Here is a 22,404-nt window from a genome sequence, read left to right on the forward strand (position 1 = left end):
GTGAAGGTTACACAAGATTGGGATTTTTATTGAGATCAAAATAAAACAACAGTGCTTAGCCTTCACTCAAGGAATATGAAAATAAAGTGCACAACATCTGCCACATTAAGGACTATCTGAACTGCTTAGGTCTGATTGACTTACTGCTTGCCCCTACAAGCTCAAGCCTGACTATTTTTTCATGTCCTACCCTTGTCTTGCCCTGCCATTTCCTTTAGACATTCAATGAATCATCATCAGCTTCCCACTGTTTTTTTCAGGGATTCTTGATGCTTTCTGCTCAAAAACTGTGAGTACTAGGTGTGTTCAAAGCTTATACACCATGGCAGATTTCTTCAGATATTAGACTTGGATTGCAGAAGTTTAGGTGAGACTTAAGATAATTTGTTATTGAGTCTCGGAAGCTCCTTAACAAGCTAAAACAAAAGTCATGCAAATGTCAATATAGCACCTTATAAATTTTAAAAACTAGTGAGTTTTCTTATTAGACTGTAAGAAACTCTGTAAGGAATTAATTTGCTTCTTGGTAGTCAGAATAAATCCTAGCAAAAAACCTAGCTAGCATTTTTATGTGCCTTGGTATAATGTAAAAGTTTGACCATAACACTAAGGTTTAACTCATAAAGTTTAAAATAATTTATACTTGGTAGTTTCTAAAATGCTCACTCGTGCAGAATAGTATATTTTTGATATGTTAATTTCAATAAATAATTTTAGGCCATTTGGCAGTATGTTCTTTTTGATGGTATACTTTCATCCCCTTGATGTCTCCTGCAACAGGTAGTGGTATCAATATGCAAGAGTAAGGAGAAAGCAAAGATTAGTAATCTCTAATATACAATATATACTGGTAATAGTGCTCCGTACAATATTCAATGGCTGCTAATATCTAATTTTAAGGATTTTTGCATTTGTATTCATAGGAGAGAACCTGAGAATGAAGAAGATATATATATATATATATCTTAATCGCTACTTATCTTGCCATGATGCCCAGGTTTAGCATTTGTCTTTTAGTTGCACTATCCCCTTAGCTCACGATTTTAGTATTACATCGAGGAATGGAAAAGAAGTTGGAGTAAGGATTGATGAAGAGATATAGAAGAAAAAACTTTTAAGGTTTTACATTACATGAAGAAAATAAAAACACCAAATTGAGTAAGTGATATGATTTAGTCAAAAGGCCTGTCTGAAGATTCAGCTCTATTACATACAGTGTTCCTATAAAATGTAACAGAATGTCAATATGAGAGACAACATACTATTACAAGCAGAAAATAATTATAATTAAAATCTAGTTTTTCTATTCATGTTCACATCTCTTTTAATGATCAGAATGTAAAAAATGATCATCAAACTTTCTACAGAACACAGACAATTACAGACAATACCTGTCGGAGGGTAACTCTGCTCCTGCAAGTTTGATGACAGTAGGGAATATATCCATGTTACTTGTTGGTTCATCAATATAGGTACTGGCCTCTATCACTCCACGCCAAAGGAGAAGGCCTGGCACACGAATACCTCCTTCCCAGTTTGTTGACTTGCCACCTGAATGATGAAAGTGAAAATTACTGCTTTCTTCTTAAAAATAAATTCCCCTCAAAGATTTCCCCTCCATTTACGAATACTAAGCATGTTACCTATCTAGAATCATTAAATGTATTTTTTAAATTAGGTAGGCTTACCAATCTAGACTTTGCATGTACAGTCAGTATCATTCTCAAGCAAGTGACCTAAAAGACATTAAACAGAGCTAACAAAGTATATTTAGTTTGCAAACAATATTAGCTATCTTGGAGGAAGATTAATATGCAAATTTGATCTACATAATGTGTGACACATATAAGCATATTTGACTAAAACCAGGAATGAAAAATAACTCTTGGTATTGCCAGAAATATGCGGTATGACCCCAAAAAGATATATATGATATTTTATTAAAAATAATGCTTAAAGATTTAAAAAATGGAAAGAAAAAGGAGATTATTTTAATTATGCTACTGAACTCTAATTAAATGCATAAGGAAGAAATCTGCTACGATGATGATATATTTTATGAAGATCTTTTCTATTTCTAAACCAACAGAGTTGTATCAAAAGCATTATCAGCTAATTGCATTCAAAATTAATTTGCAACCAATTCTTTTTCTTCTACAATATCCATCACTGCCCGGTCCTCCAGATGTTTTGGAGAAGGATGTTTATCATATTGACAAGTTCTCCACTGTTACTTAATATGTGATTGACACAACTCTGTATGAAAACTATTGTAAATGCTGTAATTAATGTCTGTACAGTAATGTGATTTTGTAGAGCACTCCAGGTTCTTTTAAAACTTAATACACTTGTGAAAAAAATCTAGGAAAAAGAAGGGTTTGGGGATGTGGTTAGGCCTAGCTTTGGGCCGGGCACTTTGAGACTCTTTCACATATATGTTTGAAAGAAGGGAAAACCGCATTGAACTCCTGCCACAAACTGAATCCAACAGCAACTCCTGTCTCAAAAAGCAAGCAAACAAACAAACAAAAAAACCCCACAACATTATGAGCCTGTTTTTCCTGTACCATCCCTTTTCAAGTAAAAAGACATAAAAGAACAAAATATTACAACAAAATACTTAAATAGTTCTGTCTCCTTTGCTCCTTAGATCTTCAAAGAACTACACACATTGGAATCTCATCAGTGTCAAGCCTTGGCCTTTCCATGTATATTGTCTTACTTTCCAATTCTTTCATGATCTTTTCTGTTTCAGAGTTATGGGATTCAGAATCGACTTTTTTTTTTTCTCCTGCTTGCTACAGGTTTTTCACTTGATAGAAACAGTTCATAAGGTTAAGAGGCAGCTTCTTGCAGACTACCATATTTTGTATAGATCTTTATCCATTATATACACAGTTTTGTGGCTGAAAAACCTTTAGCTTATGATTCTTTGCTTACCTTTTAATGATTTTTATCAGAATTTATAATATGGACTAGTCAGGCATGCATAATTATGTTGTCTGATATTAGAAAACTAAGGCTTTTTATTATAGAAATCCTTGCTTATATTGCTGTTGGAAAGCACTGCCAAGTTCAGATTTCAACAAGACCATCAGCCTTTTACAGCAGTCTTAAGAACTGATTCCTGTCATAGCATTCAATGCAATTCCAGTCTCACCATGAAGCATTTGTGTACTATCTATCATGCCTATTCTTTAAGTAAGCAATGGACTGAATATATTATTTTTGTCCTCATTCTTTTTAAAAATGTGATTTTCAATACAAATATCTAAACAAAATTCAGATTTAATTCTGTAACGGTGTTATTCAGTGAGGTTTGAAATTCACATCACCTAGTAGACAGAAGTGTTCACCCAGCAGTAATTAGTTGTTAATACTGTTAGCTAAAGTCCCGGGCAGATGTCAAGAGACCCTGTGTGTCTTCTGTAGAAATTATGACTCTACCTATCCATGTACAACAGTCATTAGCATTAAAAAAGTTAGGCAAGTATTATGCATTACCCAGTAGACATGTGTCGAGGTTAGTATCAGAACAGTGTTATAGATCACAGAAAATGCTATTGAGGGGGTGACATTTTAGTTTGAATAAAACTCGCAGAAAAGTATAAGGCTATACAAGTACAGATATCCTCAAACTAAGATGCTTTTGTTGTGAAAAATTAGTCCAGGGAGAGGATTAATTAATCAGCTGGATCCCTGTTCTGTGCAAATTTCTCACAGATGTTGGCAGGATAATACAGACAAGCAGAAAACTCAAAGAGCTGATATAAACTATAGGTAGCATTAAGTGTGGAGTTATTTTTATTTGTGTACATCTGTCTCTACCAAGTAATAGTGTGGTCCAGATGATTGGATCGTTTAAATAAATTCTGTCTTTAGTGTTGCATTGCTCTCTGTCCTGTGCAATCGGAAGATAGTAATTTTAAGGTAAATGGTGAATCCCATTCCCTCATGTGGTCCATTTCTTAAAACCAGATATTGGATCATTTTCACAGTTCCTAGGTTGACATTACATTTTTCCTGAGTCACGACAGTATACCAGCAGAAAACTTCCGCATTATGCAGGAGCAGAGGGAGCACACAACGAAATCTGTGTTCCTACTGTGAAGTACAAAAAGCAAAATGGACTCCACAGCAGGGCTTTTGCCTTGCTTATGTCTCCAAAGAAGTGACTGCTGTTTTCCTTTGGAAGACTAACTAGAGGATAATTCTTGGATATCTCTTAGTTAGGAATATCAGGGAACTAGGGCAGGAATGAAAGGCCGGTGTGGGAGACTGTCTTCTCTTACCTTCATCTCTCTTAAAACTGACTAACGACATCACTACAGCTGTTTAATTGTTTAACCATTTAATTAACCATGATATGATTATTGTTCTAGTTCTCTGACTTCTTTTTTCCTTTGAAAAATAACCCATGATTTCAAAGAAATACTTGGAACATTAGGTAAAAAAACTAGAAGGCAAATAAAAATTCTGCAAAAGGTTATTATTTAATGATAAAATCCTGCTATGTGTTGAGATCTGGCTAATTATTTTTGTCTTTTGCTTGGACCTCACAAGGCTGAAACAGAGAAAAAGCAGCAATTTGGGTGTCTGTATGTCTGCAACCCGTAGACAGCATAGCTACGTATTACTTTTATTCTCTTAATTTTCTTCTAATAATGTTTTTAAAAGAGGATAAAACACCTCAGGCTGTATTTTCATATTTGGTCATCTATGTGTCTGAGTAGATGCACTTTTCAGTCTCATATTTAATAATAGTCTATGTTCACCTTTCCTGAAAAAAAAAACCAAAATCTGCAGGAACCGCAGAGTACAGACATAACTCTCTGCAGTCATCCACAACATGATCCCAAAGTTCCATTTTCACTTCATCTCATATCTTAGTTAAAAGAATATGTTTCACCTCCTATCCATTAGCTTTAGAACTCATGACCCATTCAGTTAGGTGTAACAGCCAAATGTCTCAAGCAGGATCTGTATCCTTTGCACTAAACACTTCATAAATTCATAGATAGGTGGTGTTCCTAAGTTAGTGGTTCAAGGCACAATTAATATATAGCTGGCTACATATCTAAAAGAAACTGGCAGTTGGAATTACAAGAGATACAAAAGCACTCAACGGAAAAGCTCACAAGTAACAGAGCGAGATAATGTCAACAAGTGACAACAAGGCAGGGCTTCTAGTATCTGCATATAAAGTTGTGAAATGGCATGAGGAGGCAAATGTTGTCAATGTGTTCAGCAGTTGCTGCTATGACGTATGAAAAAGGAGAGGCTCATGTTATAACATACTGAAGCTAATTCAAGAAACAAGTCATTAAGGAATGAAATATAAATCACAGAATCACAGAGTGGTTGAGGTTGGAAGAGACCTCTAGAGATTACCCAGTCCAATCCCCCTGCTCAAGCAGGGACACCTAGAGCATGTGGCACAGAGTGGCGTCCAATATATGGTATATGGTATACCAATATATGGTATGGTATATATGGTATACATGGTATATATGGTATATATAAACGATCACAGTATAATTGGATGCAACATATCAGGACTACCAAAGAAGAATACAATGGTTGACATTCATCAAAATATATTTAGAAATCCTTCAGACTAGTTATCTTCAATTTTCTGTTAATTCCATGGAGAGAAATAGGTACATCTGATATTCTATTCATTTTATCCTACAGTAGATATGCAAAGTAGTTCAGAAAATCCTAACTTTACTTCTACTCCAAGAAGAGTAGAAGAGCTCTCCAAGGAGAGCTCCACTGATTAGCTCAAATGGAGATATTAAAATTGCAGGTGTTATACTAATGAAAAAGCTACAGAAAAGACCTAAGAAGCCAGTGCAGGTACTGTGGATATCAAATAAGAAAACAATGTCTCAACAATCCATCTCTCTTAAAAGAAAAAGAACACGATCTCTTTTAGGAAGAGGTTCAATTAAATACAATCCGTTTCATATTTCAGTGTGGAAATGTTTATTTTAAGAGAATAAATATGGCCATAATTTGTGTTTTAAGTTATAATGAATTATATGTTTTTAATAAACAGGTTGCAGGAATGAAGTTCATGAAGCCTCAGGCAGTGATTGTCAGAATCAGTTTTCTGAGAGAAACTGATCACTTAAAACAATTAGATAACCAAGAAAAATTAGATTATCATGCATGCACTAAGGAACTCAGGAAAGAGATACTTGAATTGTTAAAAAAAATTCTTACTGAAAACAGCTACTATGTTTTTGGTTTTGATGCTGTATATAGATTTGAATATTTGAAAGGTCTTTGACAAGAACCTTCAGGAAAAATTTCTTGAGCATTAATCATGGGATAGCATACAAAAGGTTGCCATTAATCAAATCTGACTAAAGGGTAGGAAAAAGAGGATAAAATAAACAGCTTGTGTATGTCACTTGGCAAAATAAAGTTAACAGCAAGTTACCTTGATGCTACTATGTACTAAGTCTCTTACTATTTTAATATATTTACTCCAATTTTGGAAGAGGATAAAGTTGTGGAATAGAAATCCGTGGATAGGACACAGTTACATAGGGTGAGAATGGAGTATGAGAACAGACTTCATACCAAGCTGGATGAATGCAAATTCTAATTCAGTATAAATGTCTGCAAGGTAAAGCACATTCAAGGTAAAAAGAATTGAAGACTGTCCTATTATATTATAAAATTAACTATGCATTTAAGAAAAAAGAAGCTAGGTAAAGATTTATATTTAATACACATCTATAATTAACAAGATAAAAAGATTATAGACAGTATATTGAATGAAATGGAGAATATTAAAATGCAATAGCAAAAATGGATAGTGAAACTTCACAGCAAATACTGCAAACAGTATTTGTCAAGCCATTTTAAAAGGATATACTGTGCAATTAGAAGCAGTTGATGAGAAAAATAACAAGAACATGAAATTAAGGGTGAACAGTGACTAGACAGACAATTTTTTTCTGAATGAGGCGTTTGGGACAATGGAGACAGAAAGTCTAAAAAACAAAGTTTAGCTGGGGAAGGTATAAGAAGGTACCTTATAAAAAGATATAGGAAACTATTATTCCTACCTCAGCGAGAAAAGAGCACTGAATTTTAAGAAGATGGTCAATGAAAATATTAAAAGAGACTTCTCATCTATATTATGGAATTCATTGCCAAAGAAGTCATATTATGCTAATACCTTAGAAAGACTTAGTGGGCTCTGTTCTTTAAGAGGCAAAGTTATAATAGCTAGGGCTAAGGCCCTCTGTAGACTCTAAATTGTCAGGGTTCAAGTCTTAAACCAAGGTCATATTATTTAGGATTAGGAGGAGGTCTTCTTAGGGATCTTTATTCATTGAGTCTTTGGATCCTAACAAGTGCCAGAAAAGAAAAAGACGCTGGGGAAAAAAAAAAAAAAAGGAAATAAAAGAAATCCTTACACTTCCATATTACTATATAACATCTTCTGAAGAACAAAAAGAGTACTGAAGAGAGAAGCCAGGCTCAGTGCTGACAGTAACTAGTTAAACACTATGTTAATTCCAGATTTTAATTTCAAGTGATATTCAAATTTATTGTGACTATTCCATAGTCAGAATCAAGAGCAGTAAAAACCACAGACAAAAATGACCCTTTTTTTCTTTTTTTGCATTCAGTTTTACGGTGCTAGCCTAACTCTCCAAACTCTTCTTAGGTTTTATTATTGCTACAGATTTGGCTGGATATCAAGACAAATTAGTGAGTTCAAATTATGGAGATCTGTTGAGAGCTTTTGATTTAGGACAGAGCCAATTATTGCAGGATATACTGCTCCAGCTCTCACAAGAGGGTTAAGTGGCTCATCGCATATTTGCATTCATACAGAGCTCATACACACAAAGGTAAGTAATTGAGATCATCTAGCAGAGACAAGGAGAAAAGGATACGCCTGTCTCCCAGTTTTGCAGACTACTCATCAGATGAAGTAAATCCCCTGTGAATGCACAAGCAGTGTAAAGACTGACCCGCTTTTCTTAGGCCAACTGTTCTATCCATGCCTGAGACTTCAGAACATCACAGGCCTGGTTTTCATTAGATCAGTCAAAGATGTACAAAGATTTAATACATCTCATTGTACTTGATTGTTGATATGTAGAAAACCTTATGTATTAAAATTAAAATTGCTAACTGCATTATTAATTGGTCACTTCCACTTCTGCCATTTTGAAGTGATGCACAGCATACCTGTCCCATTAAACTGAGGAATGACTTGGAGATGGAATGAGTGGAAGAAAAGATTGAAAGTATACTAAACTGATGGTATAGGTCTTTATTTTTTTTTAATTTCATTAAGAATGTTTCTCAATGCAATAATAATTATTAATACAATAGCTTTGTTTCTTATATATTGATTCTTTTCTTTCCCAAAGTATACTGCAGTATTTGCCAGCATAGCTTAAGTGACAACTGTAAACCATTACATAACTCATTTTTTTTCCTTAGCTAACCCTATCAATCAGATTTTCATTAATTCAGCTAACACCAATAGATTGAATTGTTCTTTTTCTTTAAGTATAAATACCAAATTTTGCAAGGGTTAATAGAAAAGACTCCATTCAATCAAACCTCCTCAGGAAAACACATTCCCTAATGTGTGTGTTTTCTTTTCTCCCCGTCATCACTTGTCTTGTGTCTCATGTCTGACATTCTCTAATGCAAATACTTTTTAGAGCTTCTAAAATACTTCAGGCTGAGCCTACAGTTACAAAACTGTAACCATATGGTTTCTTAACAACATAAAGTGTTATGCAAGGCACATATGTACAGGACACGTTTTACTCAGGTGTTAGACCCTGTAGCCCAAGGGGGATCTATCCGATAGTGTGTAATCTCACAGTTTTGGCATGACCTGTTTTGCTTGTGTTGCATTTCTATTCTCACTATTTCTATTGTAGCTCCCTTAAAATCTAAGGGTCAGAAAGCTATAAACTGATAAAAGCTATGGAGACTCTTCATTTGAAAACATCACTTTATTGTTATTGCTTGCTATTTATGGCTCTACATTTTTTCCCTTTTTGCAGATTTGCATATGATAAAAACTGGGAGGAGTGGCTCATATCCTAGAGGGAGGCTGTGCTGCCATTTGGAGGGATCTGAACAGAATGGGCAGTAGGAAACCTGAGAAGTTCAACAGAGAGAAGTGCAGAATATTCAGTACATTTGAAAAGAAAGGCTTTGCCTTTGTTTAGATTCAGAATGGCAGTCATGAGAAGCTTATTATTAAGATGAAAGGAGTTCAGAACTTTTAGCCACAGATATATTAAGCATTTAAAGCAAAAACAAGTAGTTTCAAGAATATGCTTTAAAAATCAACAGAGAACATTCACCTTTATAAATGCCATTATACCCTCCATGGACTTCTCCAGAACTAGAGATTTCTTCAAGGTGAGCCCCATGGTCAGATGTAAAGTATACAAGAGTTTTGCTGTTCAGATTACTTTTCTCCAGAACATCCAGAATCTGTCCTAAAACAATAACAACACAGCTTTAATGTCTTTGGGTGATTTTATTTTTATTTATTTATTTATTTATTTTTGTTATCTGTGATGTGTACAAATATATTTTGTCCCTATGACTTTTTAGTTTACATGAAAATATTATTATACATTGCCAAGTGTCACTATGCAACATACAGCAGGGGACAACTGCAGAAAGTCTATAGCAATCATGACTATGGTTCCATTGCTGCGGGGTTTCTGGAAGTATAAAAATAAGAAGATTTGTGCACATCAGAGAAAAGGGCTGATCCACAGAGAGCCAGTGACCTTTGGAAGCAGTTGTTCTCAATCAAGGAAACCCCACAGCAAGAAGATTCAAACTGTTGAGGATATCTGAAAGACTCACAGCATGCAGAACAGATCTGGAGGTGAAGCTGGGGGGTAAAGCTTTGCTGCCTAGCAACCTATGGAGGCAGCATGGCAAATATCTCAGTGTGAATGTTAGAATAAAGCTCTCCAAAAGAAAAGTGAATTAATGAATGGAATGCCTCTAGAAGTCTGCATGATTTCATTATCTAACCTAGTAATCAGTCACTAATTTCTGGTCATATATGAACAACTAAGCAACAACTAAGCTTAGAATGTGCAAGGTAATAAGGACACACATGTGCACATATTTAAAAGAAGAATCCATATGGATATGCTGTGACACTGCACCGTAAGCTCACATTTCATTCGCACAAAAGGCTCCTTAACACTTCTCTGGCACTGAAGAGGAGCCTTGCAGTGCACATAAATTACTTTTAAACCCATTTAGAGAGTCTGAATTCTTTTAAGAGAGCTTCTGTATGAATGAGAGTGAAACCACTCTTTGTAACTTGCTCCAGTGAATTTTATACTGATTAGGAATGTAAAATTATTGCTCCTGGAAACTCACCAAAGTATAAGAATGTGCTTCCTCACATCACCTTCCAAATGAGTTTTAACCATGTCCTTCAGATATCCCAGAGTGTATAAAAATAATTCTGTCTTCACAACCATTTTTTTCTTTATCCTTTTTACTTAAAAATCCAAGGATGGTCCAATTTGAATACTAATTTTGATTTGTTCATCTGTCCACTAAGAATTAATTCATCAGCTGATGCATAATTACGGTGTCAAACAGGATAAGAACTTGGAAATACAGAGCCTCTTTCATAAAGAAGTAGCTTTCTTCAACAATTTTCCGATCATCATTTTAGTTGCTATGCTCCTCCTCTGCATAAGGAGTAGTTATCTCACCCCGCTTCTAATCACTTGTCTACTAATGCTATGGTATTTGAAAATTGCTTTTCTAAAAAAAAAAGGTTGACCGCCTTCATTTCTTATCAGCTCAAATGACTGGGTAAGGGAATGTCAGCAGTTAAGTGTTACTTATTGTTCTAGTTTGTAAACTAGGAGCAAATAAGAAATTTAAGAGTAGGAGAATTTGTTTATCTAAATTTTGAAGCCTTGTGGGAGTTAAAATTTCCCAACAGAGCTGAGGAAAATCTGTTTCAAAGGCTGACATTTTAAAGCTGTTGAGTTTGAGGGAAATTTGGGTAAAAGCTCATGCATACCCATCTGGCAAGTCATTTGCTTGCATTTGAAGGTGGACTAAGTGCCAATCGAGAAAGAGGCAATTTATCACTGGCTTATGAAATTGTTTGGACACTATACTTACTAAGTGGTAATGATGTCTCTTGGGAAGATGGCAATAGTGAGAAAAAAATGGAGCATATAGGCAAGGTAGGATATCAATCCCCAGAATTGGGGGGAGGAGGGATATATAATTTTATGGTGCTCTGATTTTAAAAATAATGATATTGTACAAAGAAATAAATATTTAATGATATGGCCATCTTATGCACAGTTTTCATTGATTAACTTGGAATTTTTAATGCATCTAGCATGTAAAATAAAATGAAAATAAAACAATCCCACTTACAATACATCATATTAAATAAACATATGACAAAAGACCATCAATGTTTCTAGTGATCAAGGACATCTGCTGTCATTTCATAGTGACTATTTTGATTTCTTAACTAATCTGGTAAAAAAACAGAAGCAATGAAAAATTTCTCACCCTATCACAATTACTTAAGTAAAAGTCATTATTATCTTTTTTTTTTTTTGAAACAAAGTGGAGTAGGTTGACTCAGCCCAAGAAAGAATGAATAATTCTAACATTCAAAGAGTACCTGTTTCAGAAAAACAAAAAGATGCATAGACAGTCTCATCCAAAGCCTGTTGATGTCAGTGGCAAAATTTCATTTTATTTTATTTTATTTTATTTTATTTTATTTTATTTTATTTTATTTTTTAACAGAAGGTGGTGCAGCTACATAAGGGCTAATTAATAAATGACAACTTATTTTAGCAACATTTTTTTTTCTGTAAATATGGTGGTAATTCAAATGACACACTGCTATCAGAGAATGGACATACAATGCAGTCACAGAAATGAAGCAAGACTTCTATTTTCAACACTGACACCTTTTAGAATGAACACTGTATAAATAAGCAATAAAGTGTGTGCTACCACGCGATAAGGCCTATTAAAGTGCATTTGAATGATGTGGATACCGTTAGCACAAGCAATATATTAACATATTAGCATTTCTAAATGGTAACTAAACAGAAGAAAAATACAAATAATGTATTGTGGATCTCTGTGAACAGATACAACTCACACACTGAGTACTATATCAATTTTGAAAGCAAATACTACAAAACCAGCAAAATACATTTTTTTCCTGTTTTTTTTTAATAGTAGATGAAACTTTTTTTTCCTTAACTCTTCCATTATTGCTATGTCTACAGATTTCAGTGAGACTTCAGAGTTAAGCTGTTTGATAAACAACTATTCCAAGGAAATACCAGTCAATAAACAAGGAGATTAATCTAACCTACTGTAGCTGTGCACCCTTGGATGGGATTAATCACAACTGTGAAATGGCCTTTCTTTCTAATCTGTTGGTAGAAAAGATAGGCAACTTGTTCAAAAATAGATACCTTTATATTAGACATCAGGGAAGGTAAGAAGAATCCCACACAAAGTTTTGGATATACAACAGCAGAAGCTTTAGCTCTTTTTAACAGCATATTGAAAAAAAAAAAAAAAAAAAAGGAGTCTCAGTAAGAGAAGATGGCAGAACTGTATTGCATCACCCATAAATTATGACTTGAAGTGCATCATATGTTATTTGCTCTTCCATGGGCCTTCATCTGGCTTAACCTCCTCTTCAAAACCATTTCTGGTATCAGGAAGCAATAAAACATTAAAAGGACTTTGTGGAAGCAAAGAGCTAATACATTTTATCAATCTGTAAAAGGAATAAGCCAAAACACAAAGAAAATGGCTCTGTTAAAGCAATAAGGGTTTGTTATCCCCAGTGCCTAAAACTAATAATAAAATGGAACGACTCTTTACTGAAAAGATTTACTTGAAAGCTATACACTAAAAAATGAACAGCAGTACTGATGTCTATGGGTACCACTGTTCACTTTTTTTTTTTTCTGATTTAAACAAAACAGATTTTGAAATGTAACATGAAAAGCAAAGTCAATTTAATACTGACGGACCTGTATAACTTCTAAAACTATTGAGCAATTAGAATTGAAGATCAAATTTCCACATTTTGCCATTCTGGTAATGTATATCCAACCTAGCCCAAACTTAGGTGGTAACAGAGAAGAAAACAAAGGAATGAGATCACTCAACACTTCCCTTGTCTTTGCAACTTTATATATGTATATATATAAATGAGAGCATTAAGATGGTTTAGGTAAAGATCCCTCCAAAATATGCAACTGTCAACATTCTGCTGTCCTCTTGTTCCTCAACCTCGCTATGTGAAATTATAAAGAATTCTTTCTCTCTTAAAGTGACGTTGCCAATTTGTATAGTGTCAGCCATGTGACAACTGAGGAGCAGTGAGGAGTGACTGCATTCTTTGGGAGGAAACAGCAAAATGAACGTTATTCAACTTGTTGAACACAATATAAATGCTAAGGGAATAAGCCTTTCTTTTGCTGAATAGAGTTTCTGAGGTTTTGAACTACATAAGATTCACTCTATATTCGTCCAGGTTAGGAGATAGGGATTGTAAACTATGGAAATTCATTTGAGAAAAAAAGGCAAAAACATGGATAAACAATGAAGTTTACAAATGTGTTAGCAACTTAGAAATTTCTTCACAGAGTTAAGCAAGCAAGCATATGAAATAATGTTTTTGTTTAATAGATTAGCTTATTGTCATTTGAAATCAGTAAGAGAAATGTTAAAAGTAAGCACTAACTTAAAAAAAATGAGTCTTGCTGAAAATAATGAGAAAAAACTCTAGAATCTAGAAAACCTCTTTCTAATCTAGGTATCAGGACACAATAGTCTCTCTGTTCTCACTTAGAATACTCACTTTGCCTGACTCAAAGAAACAACAGGATTCTGAAGGCAGGTGTTAAGCAGTTCTAACAGAACATCTCTGGACATGACATGGATGATAAAGGGAGTTCCAAAAAATAAAACCTTCTTAACCCATTCCAGAAGCCTTTCACATGACACTATTGTACCTGGAAGATTGGAGGAATCCTGAGACAAGTAGGAGGCAAAGAGTAATTTAGGAAGATGAGCTATCGCATCTCTAGCTGCCTAGAGGAGACATATTATTTTTGGCTAATCTCTCAATTTCAGTATTACCTGCTGATATTTCTACTACTTTTTGTTAATATTGCTAACCAGAACACGATTAACTTGTCTTCGACTGTGGGGGTTTAGTTCTGCTACTGGCAACCTAAGGAATGTTATGAATATGTGCATCAACTTCTAGAAATTATACCTATATGCATACGCACCTGGAGGCCAACATTTCTTGCAGAGCAGGTATTGATGCCATTCAGCTATACAGTCACCACCTCCCTCTATTTTTCAGAACCATTGACTCTTTAATGCACTGATCTGATTACAAAAATCCAATGACTAAAACCTTTGTATAAAAAACAAGCTTAGTAACTAAGACCAAGACATCCATATCTTAATTTTAGGTTTTGCACATTTCAGGTTATAAATATGCAAATGTTTCTGTGGTATGCTCAGAGCCATCCAATTTCCCCTTGATAAATATGTAAATCAGTTTGTCTCATCAGTGGGGAAGTAATTATCACTTTCAGACCTAGTCATTGAGCACAACACTTGAGGTAAAGATGGAAAATAATGAAACCATTGACTGCAAGACAAGAAGTTGTTGCACATATGGTGAACAGTACATCAACTCTGCATGCAACTTGTTTAACATTCAGAGCTAGAATACAACCACTGGCAAGTGGAAATTCACGAAAGAAGCAATAGGTTGATGTGATGGCACATTATTTAGTCAGTCAACAGAGCACAGGCACCTAAGGAGACAGGTGATTCTGCATATAGGCAGCATATGAAGCTCAAATGTGACACTGAGTAATATAGGTGACAGTAATTAATATAATTTTGACTACAGCAGAAAATCAATGCACAACAAATTACACTACATATAATAATTCCTGCAAAAAAGTGGAGTGTAAATTCAGTGGGAAGGCTCATATCACTTCCACTATACTACTGTTATTTTTAAACTTGTGCTATGGAAACAGCCTATGTAAAATTAAGTCTTTTGAAAAGTGCAACCCTGGATTTTCAAATATACTGAGTAACCTAATACTATAGGTTAGTGGCATCTTTAATGTCCACGAGACATTCTGCCAAACAAGTAGCATCTGCACATCTATATGAATGTTTTAATTAAGGTCAGGAACACACATGCAAAGCAAATCTGATAATTGCCACTTAACATACTATTGTTTGCAGATCAAAGCACTTCCTGTATTCTGAGAACTGGATTCCTTTAAACTAAACTTGAAGGATGGACTCCAAGGGTGCACTTAATGTACTCCAACTGCTGATTGGCATTTAGTCCCTAAAGCTCCCCTAGAGTAGAACTGGTTTTAAGTAACAGATTTCATATCTCTGATGACACTGAATCCTCAAGTGCCTCTCAATGAGATTTAAATGATCTATACAATATTTAGAAATTATAGCAGCAGGAGCAAAACATATAAATGTAATTGCTGCAAATGTAATACTGGCATATGCTCTCTGAAAATGAAATTCCATGTATCTCTGAACAACTGAGGAATTAAGAAATCTATAGATTAGGATTATCTGACTCCCACATGAGTGATATATCATAATTTATGAATTATACATGTACTATTCATTCAAATATATATAACTATACACAACACAATAATTTACATGGTGTCTTCTTTGGGTCTGTGACACTCATCAAAAAATCTACAGCATTAATATGCTAACTATATGCTAACTGCTTTTCTTCATAACAGTTCTTTATCTATCCACTAGTTTTAAGAGTTGTTTTCTAGTTCTTCTTAACTTACCCAATTCCATGGGGTACTTTATAGCTTTTCTGGAACAGGAAAAGAAAGTGGAAAATGGTAAAGAAGAGTACTGAGGAAGGTCATCTTGATCTACTCTCCACATCAAGCTCTCCAGCTTGACAGAGAATCTAACCTGTCAGTGTTAGCAGTTCAAAAAGTGGTAGGATTGATGTATCCCACATTGAAATTACAGTGCTAACACAAATGATCACGTATGCACAAGGACACTACATTGCAATATATAGTGGGTGGGATTTAGCTACAGTGGGATTTAGCTACAGCTCTCTCATCTGAGATAGTTGCTATAGTCATCTTTTATAGATTGTGAAACAAATTACTCATTTTTATATGCAGCTGACATACTTTAAGATGAATGTTCCAGAAGTTCTTAACTCTTTTTATAATGAGGAAAGGCAATGGTAATTGTCTCAGGCTTAAATATCTACAAGGTAAGATAAATTACTGTTCAAATCAGTAGCTGGGAGGTCTAGATGGTCTGCAGAATATCAAATCATTCTCTTCTTGTATTCCAGACACATCAATTCAGACTAAGGCCCTGGAGAAGGACAGTCTTCTACAAAAAACAAGCTAACTTCTGTTTGTAGTCAGTTAAACCGTTAGTATGTTTTTTATTGTATTAGTATGCTCTGCGTTTGGATTTGGATTGCCCAGTAGTCTTAAGTGTGTAATTAGCTTGTGGCTATTTTTACAACCTTGGGCCTTTCAGATTATGCCTTTCAGATTCCCCGGAAAAATTTTCAGCATAGTTCACAGCAATTGGATATGCACTGCTTGGCAGCTATGAATATATCAACCAAATTTTGACTTACATCTATGCATAAGTTTTTCCTAGAAATAAGTACCAGGTCTCTTATTTTCAAAATCATGTAGGATTTAAGTTATTTTGTAAACCTGCAACTTGGAATGATATTTTACATGCATAAAAATGGTACTTTCATTCCTCTAATGGATTATAAAGCACACATTTAAGATGTGCTTCTGAAGGCTGTGAAGAGGTTTAAGTGTAGCTGCAATATAGACAATGCAGAATGGCAAGCTCTTAAAATTACATGACTACTACCCAACTGGAAAGATACGTTTTTTTGGGTTCATTAAGGGTCAAAAGTGTAACTGTTTGGTGGCTATCTGCTTATTAGTATTTAAATTAGCTAATAAATGTGCTGCTTGAAATTAAGTTTTAGACCTTATATCTGTTCAACATAAGGCTAGCTATTTCTAATATAAATCCTAATTTTTAACCTGCTTAAAATGTTAAAATATGAGATATCGTCATGCAATTTCAGAAGGGTCTATTGCATTTGCATTTTTCATTTTTCAGCTTTGGGGGTAAATTTACATCCTATCTGCACATATCTGAGAAAAAGATGCCATTTCACACATATAAGTAAGATGCATAATGCAAAATACACTGTCTGCTTCTCCACTCTCCATGTTTTCCATCCAAATGTTGGAAATGCTTCCTTTGGGCAGGATCCAGACAAACTGTAATGACAATGAACAGATGCTATTCATTTTTGAACTAAACTGTCAGGTGGAGCCTTCAGATATTCAATCATTCCAATACATGCTGATTGATACAGTAATTGGAGAGTGTTAAAAGAAAGTCTTCTGTATAACTTAAACATTTAAATACTTATTAATGCCAGATAATCTATTTTGCAGTCAGTTTTAAACTGAACATGTATATGGTCTTAGATCCAAATGCATAATATCATCATTATGTTAGATTAAAGGATAAAACACCTAAAAAAGAGCAAGAAATGTAATCTCATATTTTAATTTTGCACTTCTTTTTTTGAAAATTTCCATTTATTTGTCAATGTTTGTTTCATTTTTTAACTTTGATTAAACAAAAGTGGTCCTAGAACTGGCATAAAATAGATTGATATTATAGCCTCGACATTTGTTGTCATTCAAGAGTCGATCTTTTGATATTTGCCGAATTTAGGAGCAGGGCTTAGACCTTTGTTGTAAATCATATAACATAAAATGAACAGAATTTTTATTAAGATAGAATTAATATTCCTCATAAAATCTTAATTCTTTTCATTTTCCAGCTTTCTGATTTTAACTATGTAAATCTAATCCTACTTAAATGTAGCTTACGTTGCATTAACGTAACAGAAATTACAGAACTAAAACAGGAGACTCCGTTTGTTTTTCTTATGATTTGACTGTCACTATGTACATTTGCCATTTAAATATGTTGCTAATTGCTATTGGGAAACCCAGAGGCAAATGACTAGCAGACTAGTGTCTACTAGTATTGCTAAACACCTGAAGCCTGCAATGCAATTAATATCTCCAAACCAGGCAAGCTGTGAATAGATCGCTCTCTATATGTTATGTTATTAATACCAGTAAGAGAGAAAGCCTAATTGTGAAACTGTCCTGAAGGAAGTTTCCTACTTAATGAAGGTGGGAAACTCAGCACATGCCTACAAGAAAAGAAACGTTAGGCCTTTTTTCTGGTCTGGGTTTTGGAAACAGAAATACACAGTCCCTTCTTAAGTCTACATAGATGTACTTGAGATCTCAGCTTAAACTGTAATGTTTTTGTTGCCCCCAGGCATGGTAGAATGAGGGTTGTGATCATCAAGCCCATTTCTTTTTCTTTTCTCTACCTAATTCTTACATCTGAAAAAATCAAAGATATGATATAGTCATATCGTAGAGATTAATAGAGTTATTAATTTGAGTTTACAAAGGTTCAACAACATGAACCTTTGCTAAATGACACTATGCATCATATATCACTGAGTTATGAGGCTGCCTTGTGTGAAGAGAGATTCCTAAAAGGGTTCTGCTTTGCTTACAAGGACTTCAGGAAACTATATATATTATGTAAATTTGAAGATGAATTTGATATGAGGAATGACTTACAAAAGAATACCAAGGATGAGTTCAAATATTAATATAGAGACAAGGAACAAATTAATCTAACTGTAAATAAGTAGCATTTGGGGGGGAAAAAAGGGGAGATCCTTGCCAAGGCAAACTCCTTAGTTCATAAGTGGAAAACTTCACGTAGCATGTTTCTTGCTTGTGGGAATGGCATTAGTTCTACAGATAGAGAGGCAGGCAGAGGATTACCTGTCTCCCCTCGCCAACACATACATTTGATCTTTTTGTAAAAGACTGATTCTTTCTTCTTTCTGAACCTACAATATCAAATCTATGGAAGTTGTATACAGATAGACGTTCCTGAACAGGAAAGTTTTGAAATCTCTGCACTTCACATGAATATTTCCATAACAGAAATGGTTATGGAATGGGTACTGGTGTTTTAGTGTCACATAAAGAGAGAAGCAAGTTCACAGCACCAGTTATTTTCCAAGAACATTGGAAAAGCATGTCCAGCTATACTCAGCAACTCATTGTAGCCATATCAAGACCGAAAAATTAAATATAAAAACACTTGGTTAGGGCATTTTTATTTCCTAATACAGTATATTTATTATCCTAGTATCTCCCAATTAAAATATTTATTTTCTACTTTCTTACTGTAGATTGCTAAAGTTAATACAGCACAAAGGATGAATATAAATGCCATAACATAAATCAGAATACATTCTGAGAAAGAAAGGTGACAGACCTAAAAGCTCTCCTTAACTTTTAAATGAGCCATCTACTCGTTTTGCAAGCTACTATTTACAAGCAACACCTGCAGCAACAGTGCAACAACTAACTGACATACTACAGTAAAAGCACACAAAATTTTAAAAAAGAATTGTGAAAAAAATTGGGATATGGGACTTGACTACCTCATCTCAAAACCGGCAAGAATTCATAGGGTAGTATCCAAAATAAATGCATTAGGATTATTTTTTAAAGACATCTGTCAATTTTGTGCCTTATCAAAATAAAGGCCATCATAGTCATAGCAGAACACTGATCTAAACATGACTTTTTATGTGCTTGGAGACTTCAGCCCCAGTCAGGACTTCGAGAGACAGATGGAATATTTCATCCCAAATCCAGCTGAACAGACATCATCTTTACCTTTGTCTTGAGTTTTCACTCTAATTTACTATTAACAGATGATCTGTGTTACTGTTCCCTGCATGCCAGCTGCTGGCTACTAACTCTATTTTCCTTCTCTTTGCCAACAAGTGCTAGTGACGTAATTTGCACTGACTTGCAAAGAAGGATGCATTGAGGTTTGTTTCTACCTCTTGGGCAGAATGGTTAAGCTTTGAAACAGAATCCTTTAAAACTTTCCAACAAAGCCCCTCTAAAAAAATCTTATTTATTTATTTATTCATTTATAATTAGAGGGACTTGGTATCTGCAAACTAGGAGGACTTCTATATTGCTACATTATGATTCTGAAGTGTTCTTCGAAATCCAATTTCATTCTCTACAGATTCAGTAGGATGCCTTTGGGAAGAATAACTAATACATGAGTTGCATGGAATTGATCAATGTTTATATATAAAAGGAAAGTTTAATTTGAATACAAAAAGTACTTCTAGTTCTTCTAAAGAGAGAGGCCTTTGTAAAGGACATATAACACTGTATTTCAAATCGATATCTCCATTTTTGTCTGAATTGTATTAGACTTTTGCTCCTCTTTCTTCACTGATAAGCTATTATTAATAGGGACTGATCCTAGTAAGAGACACCAGGTAATGAAAAGCAGCCAAGTGGAGCAGAAAAAAAATAGTGTGATCTACTGTGACAATCCATTGGGAAGAACCAGAAAAGAGGATTTGCAAAGAAAAGGAATCACAGAATCACAGAATGGTTGAGGTTGGAAGGGACCTCTAGAGATCATCTAGTCCAACCCCCCTGCCCAACAGGTACACCGAGAGCATGTGGAACAGGGTGGCATCCAGGCGGGTTTGGAAGATCTCCAGGGAAGGAGACTCTGCCACCTCCCTCTCTCAGCAGCCTCTTCTAGGGCTCTGTCACCCTCACAGTAAAGAAGTTCTTCCTCATATGGAAATGGGACTTCTGTGTTTCAACTTGTAGCCATTACCCCTTGTCCTGTTACTAGCCACCATTGAGAAGAGTTTGGCCCCATCCTCTTTACATTCTCCTCTCTACTATTTGAACATGTTGGTAAGATCCCCTCTCAATCTTCTCTTCTCCAGACTAAACAGGCCCAGCTCACTTAATCTTTCCTCATATTATGGATGTTCGAATCCTTTAATCATCTTCACTGCTCTATGCTGGACACTCTCTAGAAGCTCCATGTCCCTCTTGTACTGGGAAGCCCAGAACTGCACACAATACTTCAGGTGCAGCCTCACCAGAGCTGAGGAGAGGGGCAGCATCACTTCCCTCGACCTCCTGGCAAAACTCCTCCTAATGCAGGCCATAATGCCTTTTTTCTGATGGCAAAATCTATTTCAGTCTGGATTAGAAGCAGTTTTATATGTGCCAGTAAGCTGTTTCCCACAGCTTAAATTAAAATCTTTCATTTCTTTGCTAAAAAATCTCTCATGTCTTTGCTAACGCTGAGACATCCTGATTCCCTCATTTTATTCTAAGCATCCAGGATCAAGTTATTTTTTTGGGGTTTGCAGGAAGACAAAACTTACACTGCTTGTTGGTCATTCTTTTTGTTAAAACTGAAACACATTTGCATTTGTATTATTCCTTGTTTGCCTGTTTGTGTTTAAATTCCATTCTGCTTCCAGGGGAAAGAGAATCAATTTCTGACATACCTCTGCCTCTGAAGTACAACCTAGAAGCCTAAAGCTGGCTAGGAGCCATGGATAAAAACCATGGTAACACAGAAATCATAAATTTGTAGACAGAGTCACCTAAGTGTCAATTCACTTAATTACACCTAATATTAGGCAGACTGAGAAAGAAATTTTACTTGGTAGCTTTGTCAAAGGGGAGCTCCCTAAAGTAGAAAATAGTGCTCTCCCTGCAAGCTGTCTAGTGCAAAGCGGGTACTGGAAGTGCTCTCTCCTCCCTTTTTACAAAAACAAGCTGCTAGATCAGCTGAAGAAGTAGTATTTACCTTCATGCTGGTCTAAGATAGGGCTTTGATTATGCTAGAGTTTTTCTTTAATCATCTTAAGCAAGCAATTAATCTCTTTGAGGTTAGGCGTTCCTTTGGATATTGAGCTGAATATAACCAATGTAGCCCGAAATCTGCTGGGTGCTCTTTGGGTTCTCCAGGAAGATATATAATGTAGAAACTGTGGTGTGGAAGGAGAGGGACTTATTTAAAAAGAGAAAAATCTATATAAACATACTACAACAAAACAAAAAGAAATGCCCTGGGTACATTAAATGAAATACACAAGAAAAAAATAAAAGGAACACTAACACCTGGAATTTGAACCTTGTGATTCAGTAGTTTGAACTTTTTGCATGGTAATTTAGTGCCAAGATCCAACTTGCTAATGAATTAGAACCTACAATGCAGAACCAACATTGTTAGAAGATTTACTGTGTGCTAGTTGTTTTCACTGAGAACTAGCTTCCCACATTTTTAACA

At 35.0% G+C, this 22,404-nt stretch overlaps 1 protein-coding gene across 3 annotated transcripts in view; it reads right to left on the reverse strand.

Moving 5' to 3' along the window:
* The window catches only part of STS (steroid sulfatase), a 101,744-nt gene that overhangs the window by 25,180 nt on the left and 54,160 nt on the right, over nt 1–22,404 (reverse strand). For all 3 annotated transcript variants that reach the window (XM_088520245.1, XM_088520244.1, XM_088520246.1), the window contains 2 exons: nt 9,363–9,500; nt 1,392–1,551 (listed from right to left, as the gene is read on the reverse strand). In XM_088520245.1, the coding sequence (XP_088376371.1) occupies nt 1,392–1,551; nt 9,363–9,500 (298 nt within the window). The remainder of the gene's footprint in view (nt 1–1,391; nt 1,552–9,362; nt 9,501–22,404) is intronic.

This window comes from Tinamus guttatus, unplaced genomic scaffold (genome assembly GCF_059628265.1).
Source record: "Tinamus guttatus ecotype Peru unplaced genomic scaffold, ASM5962826v1 Tinamus_guttatus_pri_ptg000083l, whole genome shotgun sequence".
Taxonomy (NCBI): Eukaryota; Metazoa; Chordata; class Aves; order Tinamiformes; family Tinamidae; genus Tinamus; species Tinamus guttatus.